General features: G+C 30.6%; 1 protein-coding gene across 1 annotated transcript in view; it reads left to right on the plus strand.

Moving 5' to 3' along the window:
• LOC119609657 overlaps positions 1-14,604 on the plus strand; it is a gene marked incomplete at its 3' end in the record, with an annotated part of 113,069 nt that extends 98,465 nt beyond the window's left edge. Inside the window, exons 4-5 of the mRNA XM_037964513.1 lie at positions 9,829-10,037; positions 14,469-14,604. Of these exons, the coding sequence (XP_037820441.1) occupies positions 9,829-10,037; positions 14,469-14,604 (345 nt within the window). The remainder of the gene's footprint in view (positions 1-9,828; positions 10,038-14,468) is intronic.
• Positions 14,605-14,902: the final 298 nt, after the last annotated feature.

The following is a 14,902-nucleotide window of genomic DNA, read 5'->3' on the forward strand; positions in this document are numbered from 1 at the left end:
GGAGCGATATGTGTGGTTTTTTCGGTAGTTGTTTTTAATACAAAGTCTATGAAAGTATGAATGTAAAATACATAGTAAAACAAAAAGCATACAGAGTAGAAATCATGGGAAAAATTCTTTAGTTTTTCTATGCAAAAAATAATAATATGTATGTTTATGAGTATGTAGTGTAAATATGCTCGTATGAAAGCATACTTTATAACACCAGGAATATGATGGGTATTTTGTAGCTCTTGAAGGCAGACTAGCAAGTAATTTTAAATTAGGCTTATAAGTCGATTGTAATATTTACATTGTATTGCTGTTTAAACTGTTGATCATTTCAATTGAAATCATTTTTAGACTATCCTCGTATACTTTCACAATTTCTCGCACAAGAGAACACAGTTTGCCTTTGTTTTATTAGTGAGGGTTATAGGTCATGTATCTGTGTCCTTTTTGTAAAACATACATACATAAGTGTGAGTGTCACTGGCGGCATTTTTGTTTTGTTTTTCTACTTTTTTGCAAGTGTGACTTGAGTTTGTATGTGTTTTTCTTGTCATATTGTGATCTATGTTCTATAAGAGTTAATATTCCATATTTAATGTTTGTATTTCGTTTTCTTTTCCATTGCACATATACGACAACTCGTATTTGTTGCTGTTTGTTATTTCCTTGTTGCTGCCTCAACAGATATACTTTGTCATATTAGTACACATATGAGCAAAGTGAAAAAAAGTAGAATTTTAACAAGTATACTTGGCAATATTTGTAAATCATAAATATATTTAAATGCTAAAGGAATATGAAGCAGCAAAAAAGAAAAGGAAATAATATACATTAGGGAAATATCCTTAGGCAAAATAATAATAAAAACAACAGCAACGTCGACAAAGACGACAAAACAAAAACAAGTAGGGGACACTTGTACTGTTTTGCAAAACAACACCAACATTAAGTCAGATGTTCTTTTACGTTTCCTTTAACACACATACACACACAAAAATATCCTTTTTGTTGTTTGTTAGTCTTTTGCAAACAACAAGACGGGTACAACAAAAAAAAATAATCAATATGAACACAAAGAAAATGTTATATATAGTGACCAGTTGTAGTTAAATGAAAGACTAACATTATTTAGGACATTAAATCATATGTTTAAAACATTAAATGTTTTAATTGGCCAACTTTGGCAACAGTTAGTACGATTGCAGGTAACAATGGTGGCATGTCGTAAATTTGGAATGTGAAAAAAGAGTTATAAAAGAAGTGGGGTCACTTCATAAAGTATAAAACTAGAGCAAATAAATCAAATTAAGTAGATATAAAAATATGAGTTTTTCTATTCTTAATAGGCTCAAAAGTGCTTGAATCTTTAGTACAATAGATTACTATAAAAAAATAGGTCTTCAAATTTTCCATTTTTTATATAATTTTTTTCCAAGCACAATCTTCTTTGGAAGATGCCCCAAAATTCAACTAATACAATTTTCTATAGAAATTTTTTTCCAAACTAAATTTTCTATGGCAAATTTTGTTTCAAAAATAATTTTCTGTAGAAAATTTTTTCCCAAACAGAATGTTCTAAAGAAAATTTTGTCACAAATATAACTTTCTATAAAGAATGCAGTAATATACACAACTTAATACAAAAAATTTTAAGCCTACGTCCATAAAAACTATAAAAACTGTTATCATAAAAGCAATTTCTATCGAAAAATGGATCCTAAAAGCAATTTTCTATAGAAATTTTTTCCCAAACATAATTTGATTAACAAATTTAGTCCCAAACACAATTTTATCCCAAATGGCTTTGTCTATAGAAAATTGTATCCCAAAAACAATTTTCTGTACAAAGTTTCATCCCGAATACAATCTATACAAAATAAAAGAGTAAAGGGTCCTGATAGGACAATATTTCAATATATGCTTCAGTTAGTTAGTTAGTTAGTTAGTTAGTTAGTTAGTTAGTTAGTTAGTTAGTTAGTTAGTTAGTTAGTTAGTTGTTAGTTGTTAGTTTAGTTAGTTAGTTCGTTTCGTTTAGTTGTTAGTTGTTAGTGTTTTCGTTAGTTCGTTCGTTCGTTCGTTCGTTAGTTAGTTCGTTCGTTTCGTTCGTTAGTTCGTTCGTTCGTTCGTTCGTTCGTTCGTTTAGTTGTTCGTTCGTTCGTTTCGTTCGTTTGTCGTTTCGTTCTTTCGTTCGTTCGTTCGTTCGTTCGTTCGTTCGTTCGTTCGTTCGTTCGTTCGTTCGTTCGTTTTTCGTTCGTTCGTTCTTTGTTCGTTCGTTCGTTGTTCGTTCGTTCGTTCGTTCTTCGTTCGTTCGTTCGTTCGTTTTTCGTTCGTTCGTTCGTTTCGTTCGTTCGTTCGTTCGTTCGTTCGTTCGTTCGTCGTTCGTTCGTCGTTCGTTCGTTCGTTCGTTCGTTCGTTCGTTCGTTCGTTCGTTCGTTCGTTTCGTTCGTTCGTTCGTTCGTTCGTTCTTTCGTTCGTTCGTTCGTTCGTTCGTTCGTTCGTCGTTCGTTCGTTCGTTCGTTTTCGTTCGTTCGTTCGTTCGTTCGTTCTTTCGTTCGTTCGTTCGTTCGTTCGTTCGTTCGTTCGTTCGTTCTTCGTTCGTTCGTTCGTTCGTTTTCGTTCGTTCGTTCGTTCGTTCGTTCGTTCGTTCGTTCGTTCTTTCGTTCGTTCGTTCGTTCGTTCGTTCGTTCGTCGTTCGTTCGTTCGTTTCGTTCGTTCGTTCGTTCGTTTCGTTCGTTCGTTCGTTCGTTCGTTCGTTCGTTGTTCGTTCGTTTCGTTCGTTCGTTCGTTTCGTTCGTTTCGTTCTTCGTTCGTTCGTTCGTTCGTTTTCGTTCGTTCGTTCGTTCGTTCGTTCGTTCGTTCGTTCGTTCGTTCGTTTTCGTTCGTTCGTTCGTTCGTTCTTTCGTGTTCGTTCGTTCGTTCGTTCGTTCGTTCGTTTCGTTCGTTCGTTTCGTTCGTTCGTTCGTTCGTTCGTTCGTTGTTCGTTCGTTCGTTGTTCGTTCGTTCTTCGTTCGTTCGTTCGTTCGTTCGTTTTCGTTCGTTCGTTCGTTCGTTTCGTTGTTCGTTCGTTCGTTCGTTCGTTCGTTCGTTCGTTCGTTCTTCGTTCGTTTTTCGTTCGTTTGTTCGTTGTTCGTTCGTTCGTTCGTTCGTTCGTTCTTTCGTTCGTTCGTTCGTTCTTCGTTCGTTCGTTCGTTCGTTCGTCTTTTGTTCGTTCGTTCGTTCGTTCGTTCGTTCGTTTTCGTTTCGTTCGTTCGTTCGTTCGTTCGTTCGTTCGTTCGTTCGTTCGTTCGTTCGTTCGTTCGTTCGTTCGTTCGTTCGTTCGTTCGTTCGTTTCGTTCGTTCGTTCGTTCGTTCTTTCGTTCGTTCGTTCGTTTCGTTCGTTAGTTCGTTTTTAGTTCGGTTCCGTTTGACCGAGGATGTATCCATCGGGGCTGTTGTGGCGCTCGTTAACCATGTCGGCAAGGTGGGCAATCGAACCCAGCCCCCTCCGGGCCTATCGGACTAGAAACACTTACTTTATTTCATATTTAGTCGCTGTTCTAAAGTTCAAAATTCAAGAGCCCACTTGAGAAAATAGAGAAAAACTCTGATTAACTACGTTACCCCCTCGATTTATCCTTTAATAAGCATCCATTAAAATTATTTAGGCAAATTTAAAATATTTAATAAAACTCTCAGCAAAATAATGAAATTTAGCTTTTTCCTACATTTTATTATATTTTTTGTATCAGCATTTTTCCATAAAATACAGTTCAAGCAGACACTACTTTATTCACACTCTTAACACACATTGTTCCTAAGTGTAGGTGAAGTTTTTCTATGGACCAGACATAGAACTTTATCATCAGTTTTCAACATAATTAAAAATAAAGCGAAAACACACACACGATAGAAAATAAAATCAAGTGAGAGAAAACAAAAGGGAAAATAATGCAGACAATTGAAACGATATTTAAAAATCCTGATCAAAATTTAAATATATACATAATATTACGTTAAAATTACATATTACATAGGAAATTCTTCTGCATTATTTTTTAAAGTTTCATTTTAAAGATCAGCATTCAAGCTAACCCCCACTAACAAAGAATTGGTTATGTAACTAGTTTCTTGAAAACCCTTGCCTATCTATTGTGTGCATAAGAAAAACGTAAACATAGAAAAACTTACAAAAAAAGGAAAAAAACTAATACATGATAAAATTCATTATTGAACACAATCCCCTAAAGGCGAAACTCTTGATACTTTACATCTATACTCATCGTACTTAATATGTAGATGCTCTTCAACTTTAGCAGGGCATAACATGGAGTATACATACGTACATACATATGTATGTAGTATATACAACTGCATACTTAACTTACTTAATGTAGTATTATTAAAGGAATACATGCATCCTTAGGAGTACAATATATAATGTATACAAACAATACACCCACATGAGTAAGTGAAGCAGAATTGGAATGAATGTTCTTCCTTCATTGAATGAAAATACTACAAAACGTCTTAAAACAATAGACAAATAAAATTATGGTTTTAGTTGTAAATATGAAAATATATGGGATTTAACTTACACAAACATATTATTGCATATATAATGACATACATATACATATATGTATGTACGAGGCCAATTCGGAAAATTACTTTGAACTGATTTTAAACAAATTAAATAATAGAAGAAAGAAGTTTCATGGTCCATAATTGAGCCAGGACATCTTCTGAAATTCAAACCATCTTCTGAAATTAATAGTTGCTATTCTATAATGTCTTATAGAAATAGATTGGATGCCACCTTTTATGTCCCATTTTGAAAACAGTTATTGCGGGGATGTATGTTACTCATATGATAATAGAACTACCTTTTATTCTCATAAGAAACTAAAGGGTTTTTTCTCTATTTTGATGGTATTTCCCGCCCCTTTTCACGCCCACTTTTTTATTTGCATTATTTCAACTTATTAATTAAGATAATTATTTGCCTGTCTTCATATCTTAAATATAATGCATATTAAAGCTACTAACATGTGTATATAAATATGCACTCAACTTACTAATACATATAGACATTTATTTATACAGTCATTGAATTGTAGGTTATGTTGACAAAGAGTGTCTCTATTATGCAGCTGCTATACATACATGTATGTATGCATGTGAGAAAGAGTGAATAAGTTTTGCAGTAAAAACTACAAGTAAATACAGACACACAGCACACAGTTGCTCTTAATTTATGATATTCTTTTAAAAGCACATAGTACTAATACATATCCTACTAACAACTACTACATTATGCATATGTCTGTGTTAAATCCTTTTACTAAATACCAACAGCAGTTACTTTTTCCTGCAACTTTCAACATTACCAACAACTAACATTGCTGCTGTTGTTACTGCTGCCACAATAACAACTACTGCTTATTTAATACATGAAAAGGATGTTGTTGTCATTGATATTATTGCTGACATTGTTGTTGCTATTATTGTTGTTTGTTTTTAGCATTACTTATATGTATGTTTGTACGTGCAAAGTGGGAGAGGGGAATCAGTAATGTTGGAATTATATTAATGTTAATACATACATTTGCAATAGTTGTCGTCATTATATTCAGAGAATTGCAGACAATAGAGTTAGTGGTAACATTCGTTTGAGTGAGTAGTTGTTGTTGTTGTAGTAAGCAGCTGCAACTTTTATATATTTAATCAAAAATCCTTAAAAGATAAGTACGTTTTAAAGACGTCGTTTTTAAGAGGAGTTAAAACTTCAAGATGTCATTCATTTGAATTTGAGTAAAGTAGTTCAAACAGTTATAAAAGAAGTTATACAAATGAAGATTCATTATTTATGATTAAGAATGCGGATCATTATCTGAAAACAAGCTGTAATGAAATCTGTTTTAAAATACTTATATGAATGTTTAATGCATGTTAATGATAGATATTCAATGTAATTTCCATTAACTAAAGAGAATCAACTACAATTTTCAGCTCTAGAATTACTTTTGATTTGCACTAAAATTATTGGGAATAAATATTCGAAAATCGATTTTAAGTATATTTTTAGTGTTGCAGATCTATTGAGGAGGATTTTTTTTTCCAATTTGTAGATGGTAATATAGTCTAGTCTATAGTCTAGTCTATAGTCTAGTCTATAGTCTAGTCTATAGTCTAGTCTATAGTCTAGTCTATAGTCTAGTCTATAATCTAGTCTATAGTCTAGTCTATAGTCTAGTCTATAGTCTAGTCTATAGTCTAGTCTATAGTCTAGTCTATAGTCTAGTCTATAGTCTAGTCTATAGTCTAGTCTATAGTCTAGTCTATAGTCTAGTCTATAGTCTAGTCTATAGTCTAGTCTATAGTCTAGTCTATAGTCTAGTCTATAGTCTAGTCTATAGTCTAGTCTATAGTCTAGTCTATAGTCTAGTCTATAGTCTAGTCTATAGTCTAGTCTATAGTCTAGTCTATAGTCTAGTCTATAGTCTAGTCTAGTCTAGTCTAGTCTAGTCTATAGTCTAGCTCTATAGTCTAGCCTAGTCTAGTCTAGTCTAGTCTAGTCTAGTCTAGTCTAGTCTATAGCCTAGTCTAGTCTAGTCTAGTCTAGTCTAGTCTATAGTCTAGTCTAGTCTAGTCTAGTCTAGTCTATAGTCTAGTCTATAGTCTAGTCTATAGTCTAGTCTATAGTCTAGTCTATAGTCTAGTCTATAGTCTAGTCTATAGTCTAGTCTATAGTCTAGTCTATAGTCTAGTCTATAGTCTAGTCTATAGTCTAGTCTATAGTCTAGTCTATAGTCTAGTCTATAGTCTAGTCTATAGTCTAGTCTATAGTCTAGTCTATAGTCTAGTCTATAGTCCTAGTCTATAGTCTAGTCTATAGTCTAGTCTAGTCTATAGTCTAGTCTATAGTCTAGTCTATAGTCTAGTCTATAGTCTAGTCTATAGTCTAGTCTATAGTCTAGTCTATAGTCTAGTCTATAGTCTAGTCTATAGTCTAGTCTATAGTCTAGTCTATAGTCTAGTCTATAGTCTAGTCTATAGTCTAGTCTAGTCTAGTCTATAGTCTAGTCTATAGTCTAGTCTATAGTCTAGTCTAGTATAGTCTAGTCTATAGTCTACTGTCTATAGTCTAGTCTATAGTCTAGTCTAGTCTACTATAGTCTAGTCTATAGTCTAGTCATAGTCTAGTCATAGTCTAGTCTATAGTCTAGTCTATAGTCTAGTCTATAGTCTAGTCTATAGTCTAGTCTATAGTCTAGTCTATAGTCTAGTCTATAGTCTAGTCTATAGTCTAGTCTATAGTCTAGTCTATAGTCTAGTCTATAGTCTAGTCTATAGTCTAGTCTATAGTCTAGTCTATAGTCTAGTCTATAGTCTAGTCTATAGTCTATAGTCTAGTCTAGTCTATTAGTCTACTAGTCTATAGTCTACTCTATAGTCTAGTCTATAGTCTAGTCTATAGTCTACTCTATAGTCCAGTCTATAGTCTAGTCTATAGTCTAGTCTATAGTCTTGACTATAGTCTAGTCTATAGTCTAGTCTATAGTCTAGTCTATAGTCTAGTCTATAGTCTAGTCTATAGTCTACTCTATAGTCTAGTCTATAGTCTAGTCTTAGTCTAGCCTATAGTCTAGTCTATAGTCTAGTCTATAGTCTAGTCTATAGTCTAGTCTATAGTCTAGTCTATATTCTAGTCTATAGTATAGTCTATATTGGATATCGGTTTCCAATCCCTACAAGCCCTAAATTTGGTACTGTTATTTTATGCAAATGAATAGTACTTTTGGTACCTCTTTGTTCTTTAGAAGCATAAAATGGTACCTCTTTTATTGAACTAAAACAAATGTATTAAATTATGAGAGAATTCACAAAATATATTTTTATACATTTATAATTCTAATATCGGTTAAATTTAACTTCAATAAGTGTAGAGAGGCACCCATATAAGTAAAGAATAATCTAATAAAACCAAATGCTTTTCTGCTTTCCATACATAGAGAGTTGGTACTATTACTTACCTTCTAAAGATTATAAAAAGCTTATTATAGCAAAAATTATTAAAACTTTTACATTAAAACATTTATAACTGCATTCATACTAAAAGAAATATAGCTCTAAATATGTACCTTTACTTTCGCAAAAAAAAATCCTCAAATATTTGAAATTCTCTACATCCTTATTACAACATTGCAATGTATTACATACATTTTTACTTTGAATCCTCTTGCATTTAAATGCTGATAATGCAGTAAATATTAGTTAGAAAATTTACAATATAACGATGAACGAATGCAAATAGAAAAAACAATTTTAGAATTTATTGTTGTTATTATAACTATGTATTATTGTTGTTGTTATTTTATGCAGAATTTATTCATTGTTTAGTTGCATTCCATTACTATTGTTGTTTGTTATACTTGTAGGGTAAAATAAGAGGTAAATATATATTTCTTAAAGCAGTGTTGGGCTTGAGGAGACTAAAAAGCAAGTTAGCTGCAAGTTTTAAAAAATCTTTTGTTGTGTTTGTTGTTAAGAAGTGAAAATCTATTTGATTTTATTCCCTTCTGTCTATGACAACTGATCACTGTTTTTGAAAACACAATGAAATACCGACATTTTAAATTGCATACTTAAAGAAAGAAAGAGTTTCTGAAATAGAGACAGAGAGAAAGACAAGCAGTGATAAGCGTAGTGGTGATAGCACAACAACAATTCCGAATAAGGTGTATTTTTCCTTAGATGTTTAAACTTCCTATTTTTACTGTTTTTGCTGTTGTTTTATTTTTTTTAACATTTCTATTGAAACTTCTAAAGATAGTTTGGTACGTTCGTTGTTTGGTGATGATGTTAAGTTGCATTTCCTGTTCTAGGTTGATGCACATTTTTGTATATTTTTTTGCTTTGGGTTTTCACTATTGTCTTGGAGTTTGTATTTATTTATCATTTTCGTTTTTCAGTTTATACAACTTTTCCTTTATTGTTGAACACGTCAACATCATTTGTCTTCAAAGGAAATTATGTTACCATAAAATAATGGTGGTTGCAAGTGTCTGAGCGTTTTAATACTAGTCTAAGTAGAAAAATGGAAGACACGGGAACAAGTTGAAGTTTTAAAACCCATAGAACTGTTTAAAGTTATGCATCTGCTGTGACAAGGAAACAAATTGAAAACAGTGGAAGGAAATTAAAAAAAAAAATCAAAAACTAGATTTTAGATTCATTAAGCCATTTCTTTAAGTCCTCCAACACCAAGGCTTCTATAGAAGATAATAGTACCCAAATTTTTTTAGTTTTCTTAATGTATTATAGAAATCCCTTAATAAATTTTATCTCTGACTGTATAATGTTATCTCTAGCCCACCGTGCTCCCCTGAGTGCAATGACAAGACAACAACAAAAAAACTACTAACAAAAAGTGTGCATAAAATTGAAACCCAGCTGCAATTTCCGTGCTCAGCCCTTTTCTGTTATTATTTCTTTATGTTTGTATTGTTTCAGTTTATTTAGTTTGTTACCCGTCTAATATACGTGAAAACTAATTTGTAAAATAAGCAAAACATCTAAAACATTTATGTCAAATATTTTCTTTTAGAAGTTATTTTTACAACTTCTAAAGTTGTTATATGACGGTCATTAGTTGCCATACAATATTACTTAAAACTCCCCTCCCCCGTGGAGTTTTAAGTAATATTTGTTCTTAAAGAAAATGTAATGAAAAAGAAACATAAAATATTTTTACTGCATACCGGAACCCTTTTTACAATATTAATTTATATACATATTTAACATTCATACATCTTAAATAAGTTAAAGTAAATGTATCTTTCCTTGTTTCTCTTGCAGATATAACAAATTCTCTAACCATGACGGAGGTGAAAATACCCAATCATATAATGCGCTTTAAAAGTGCCATTTTAGGTTGTCGTTACAGTCTCGATGGAGAATCTTTGTATTCAGTAAAATGGTATAAAGACGGTCATGAATTTTATCGTTATGTGCCACGAAATAAACCACCGGGACAGGCATTTCCTTTGCCGGGTATCAATGTTGACGTAAGTATCTTACTGCAATTTTTATCAAGTTTCTTTTGCAAGAGATGTTGTATACACAGCTGCTGCTCTGTGCAGTATCCATTTGATTTTTCATTTATTTGCTGTTGGATTCATAAAGAAAGTTTTCCGAGTATTGGTTATTATTGTAGTTGTACCTGTAGCAAGGGAAATCTAAGAAGTTCATTTATTAAAAGTCAATGTCATCAGGAGGGTAAAGCAATTGCTTAATTTTTCTTTGAAAATTTTAGTATGTAATTATAAGTAAAATTTTCCATCAGATATTGCTTTGTAAAATAGACATATTGATATTAGTAGTTAGTGATTTACTAATTAATGTTTGTAATGCACAATAATATTGGTTCTATATCCACCTTAAATATACTCAGCAGCTTAGAATCATATTCTGTGTCGATTTAACTATTTCTGTCTGTCCTTCCATCCATGAAAATCTTGTAATCAATCGCAAATTTGAAGATAATTCAATGGGCGTAGCTTATTGAAAGGGATTAAAATCGGTCTATTATTTAAATCATGCAACTAAACCCCCCGATGAATGTTGCAATGAAATTCGGGTTAGTTAGTCAGTTAGTTAGTTATTTTAACAATATCCGGCCACGAAGGTTATTCTGGCAACAAACGCGCGGACTGCTTAGCAAACTGCCCTGAACCATTCTTTGGTATCCATCAAGGTTACGTCAGACAAAGATGCGTATCGTAGGTCGAATCGGAATTTGCTTGCCACTGGGAAGCAACATCAGGAATTAGGCAGACAAAGCACTTAATCAAGATATCAAGAGGAAAATCCCAAAAGTAATTATCGCTTAACAAAATTGATCTAAGAATACTAACGGGACTACTCAGGGAACACTGTGGTCTCTATGTCGCTATGCTTAGGGCTCTCTCTAATCTAATCTAGCTAGTTAGTTAGTTAGTTAGTTAGTTAATTAGTTAGTTAGTTAGTTAGTTAGTTAGTTAGTTAGTTAGTTAGTTTAGTTAGTTAGTTAGTTAGTTAGTTAGTTCGTTTGTTCGTTAGTTCGTTCGTTAGTTCGTTCGTTAGTTTCGTTCGTTCGTTCGTTAGTTAGTTAGTTAGTTAGTTAGTTAGTTAGTTAGTTAGTTAGTTAGTTAGTTAGTTAGTTAGTTAGTTAGTTAGTTAGTTATTCGTTAGTTAGTTAGTTAGTTAGGTAGTTAGTTAGTAGTTAGTTAGTTAGTTAGTTAGTTAGTTAGTTAGTTAGTTAGTTAGTTAGTTAGTTAGTAGTTAGTAGTTAGTTAGTTAGTTAGTTAGTTAGTTCGTTAGTTAGTTAGTTAGTTAGTTAGTTAGTTAGTTAGTTAGTAGTTAGTTAGTTAGTTAGTTAGTTAGTTAGTTAGTTAGTTAGTTAGTAGTTAGTTAGTTAGTAGTTAGTAGTTAGTTAGTAGTTAGTTAGTTAGTAGTTAGTTAGTTAGTTAGTTAGTTAGTTAGTTAGTTAGTTAGTTAGTTAGTTAGTTAGTTAGTAGTTAGTTAGTTAGTTAGTTAGTTAGTTAGTTAGTTAGTTAGTTAGTTAGTTAGTTAGTTAGTTAGTTAGTTAGTTAGTTAGTTAGTTAGTTAGTTAGTAGTTAGTTAGTTAGTTAGTTAGTTAGTTAGTTAGTTAGTTAGTTAGTTAGTTAGTTAGTTAGTTAGTTAGTTAGTTAGTTAGTTAGTTAGTTAGTAGTTAGTTAGTTAGTTAGTTAGTTAGTTAGTTAAGTTAGTTAGTTAGTTAGTTAGTTAGTTAGTTAGTAGTTAGTTAGTAGTTAGTTAGTTAGTTAGTTAGTTAGTTAGTTAGTAGTTAGTTAGTTAGTTAGTTAGTTAGTTTTAGTAGTTAGTTAGTTAGTTAGTTAGTTAGTTAGTTAGTAGTTAGTTAGTTAGTAGTTAGTTAGTTAGTTAGTTAGTAGTAGTAGTTAGTTAGTTAGTTGTTAGTTAGTTAGTTAGTTAGTTAGTAGTTAGTTAGTTAGTTAGTCGTAGTTAGTTAGTTAGTTAGTTAGTTAGTTAGTTAGTTAGTTAGTTAGTTAGTTAGTTAGTTAGTAGTTAGTTAGTAGTTAGTTAGTTAGTTAGTTAGTTAGTTAGTTAGTTGTTAGTTAGTTAGTTAGTTAGTAGTTAGTTAGTTAGTTAGTTAGTTAGTAGTTAGTTAGTAGTTAGTAGTTAGTTAGTTAGTTAGTTAGTTAGTAGTTAGTTAGTTAGTTAGTAGTTAGTTAGTTAGTTTAGTTAGTTAGTAGTTAGTTAGTTAGTTAGTTAGTAGTTAGTGTTAGTTAGTTAGTTGTAGTTAGTTAGTTAGTTAGTTAGTAGTTAGTTAGTTAGTTAGTTAGTTAGTTAGTTAGTTAGTAGTTAGTTAGTTAGTTAGTTAGTTAGTTAGTAGTAGTAGTTAGTTAGTAGTATATGAGTAGAAATACAATTAAATTCCTTGAAATATACCTCGGGCTCTATCTCTTTTGTGCAACAAACACTCGGAAGGAATCTTAAGGACTTTTTAAACATCCTCATATTTTTAGTATTTTTTCATTTAGTCGGATATCCCACTTTTATAGACGTTTCTTATACATAAAATTATTTGATTTTTCCGAGAAAGCGCTACAGAAACGAGAAATTTAATTTAAAAGTATATTTTATTCATGGACTCTACAATAACTCAAATGAATCCAGACTCTGAATGTAAATTTTATATTGCAATTCTAGGAATAAAAGTGAAAGTACATATTTAACTACATGCTTGCTGTAGTATACAGTAAACATGGTATCACAGCAATTGTAGGCGTATAATTGTTATAAGCTGAATTAAATATTTATCATACGCCAAGAAGAACGTACATAGCTTGCATTACAAGGAAAAACTGCAAATACCTAAAGCAATATTTTTAAGGAAAACCTATATTAACAATTCCATTTAAAATCAAACTTCCCTTCTTACATTAAAAATAAAATATAATTTTTAAATATTTTAAAAATGATTTAGAAACCACAAAATAAAACTTTATTCAATTAAATTATATCATATAAAAATTTTCAAATTAAAAAATATACTTAATATTTAAATAAAAAAAAAAAAAAAAAAAAAGAAACAAACTTTAGACAACCACAAATATAGTTGTTAAAAAATATACAAAACTTATTTTTTCGAATTATGTTTGTGTTCGCCTTACAACTATAATTCAACCACAACCATGTATTATAAAAGTTTAAAGAACTAAAGTTTGTTCACCACTTTAAACGTCACACGCATATATTTATAAAAAAATATCAGTTTTAAAGGACTTTTGTGTCTAACAAGAAAAAAAAACTAAATAAATCCTTAAGGATTCTAGATAGAAAAATATACGTGACTTTTGCCATTGTTGACTAGTTTTATATGTTTGTATAGAAAAAAAAACAAAAGATCTTGTCTTTTATTGCGAAAAAATGTTAACAATATATGATTTTCTTTAGACTTTATTATAAGGCGGAAATAAATATTTCATATTTTTCGTTTTTGTTTCTTATATTTGTTGTTATGGCAAAATAATGGGTAGACATTTTGGAAGAAAAAGACATTGTGATGTGACATTGTCAAGTTAAACTTAAAAAAAGAAGTGCACAATTGTTGGGCAATCAAAATGCATTATCTTTTTTTGTGAAGAAAAATACTTAAGACAGTTCTCCCGGAAAGAATTCTTTAAAACTTTCTCTAGAAACTATAGGAAAATTCTCAACAATCTAGAGTTGTTTTCTAAAGAGATTTTCTCTAGAATTGAATTTTAAAAACATATTCTTTCCCTCACTTTTATCAATTAACATTACAAAACACCTTTTTCAACAATTACACCTTCAAGATAAATTGTTAAATTTCAAACAAACTTAATCTCGTTAATCAAAGAAAGTCTGCAGAATATATAAGAAATATAATAAAAATAAATGATTTTGCAACAGTGAAATCTCATTAATCTTAATTTTTTCACTTAAAAACCGTCTGACTTTTCACTTTTTACACTTTTCTATATATGATGTGAAAAAAATATAACAATTCTTTAAATTAACCGCAAAACTCCAACAAATGAACGATTTGCATAATCATGTTTTTAAATTGAAATTAAAAACTAAAGGGAAAAAATTGCAAAAAACCAACAGAAAAAACACATCTGTTGAGTAAAAACTAAAGTTTAGAAAAAAAAACAAACCAAGTAAATACCACAAAAAATAGTTAATCATCATTTAAATTATTCAAATGAAAAGGGAAGCAGAAAAACTATTTCAACTCCCTCACTTTTTAATTAAAAAACAGCAAAATAGGGGGAAAAATTTTACATAAACAAACAGTTCAAATGAGTAACAAATATCTAAGGGAGTACATTTTATTTGATTTCAACAAATTATTGAAAAAACTAATTAATAATTCTTTCAAAATTCTTTAAACAATTTAATCTATTTTATACAAAAATTTCTTATTCCAGCTACGCAATTCCTCCGACACACAAGTGGCTCTTAGACGTGTCACACTGCAGTCAACGGGCGTTTATAAATGTGAAGTATCTGGTGAAGCACCCGCATTTAATACAGTTTCTGAATCAGAAACTATGACAGTCGTTAGTAAGTATTATTGAGTGCCTATTCTTGTACTTATTTGCACATGCTGTTATTGTAACAAAAAAAATACATTTTATTTTTATCACTTGGGGAAAAAGATTTAATACAAAATGAATTTGAATAAAACATTTTTAATTTGTACAAAGAAAATATTTAAATTTGTTATTTGTTATTTGTCACTAGAGACTGTGTTAGTAATTAAATGAAATTGAAAACAAATTAGTTTGAAAATTATTAAACAAATTGGGAATATTATTATTAATAAAAGAGCAAAAATATAAAAAATCTACGAATTATAAAT

Source organism: Lucilia sericata, unplaced genomic scaffold (genome assembly GCF_015586225.1).
Source record: "Lucilia sericata isolate MDLA Ls3-8-SP2 unplaced genomic scaffold, ASM1558622v1 Contig001028F_arrow, whole genome shotgun sequence".
Lineage (NCBI taxonomy): Eukaryota > Metazoa > Arthropoda > Insecta > Diptera > Calliphoridae > Lucilia > Lucilia sericata.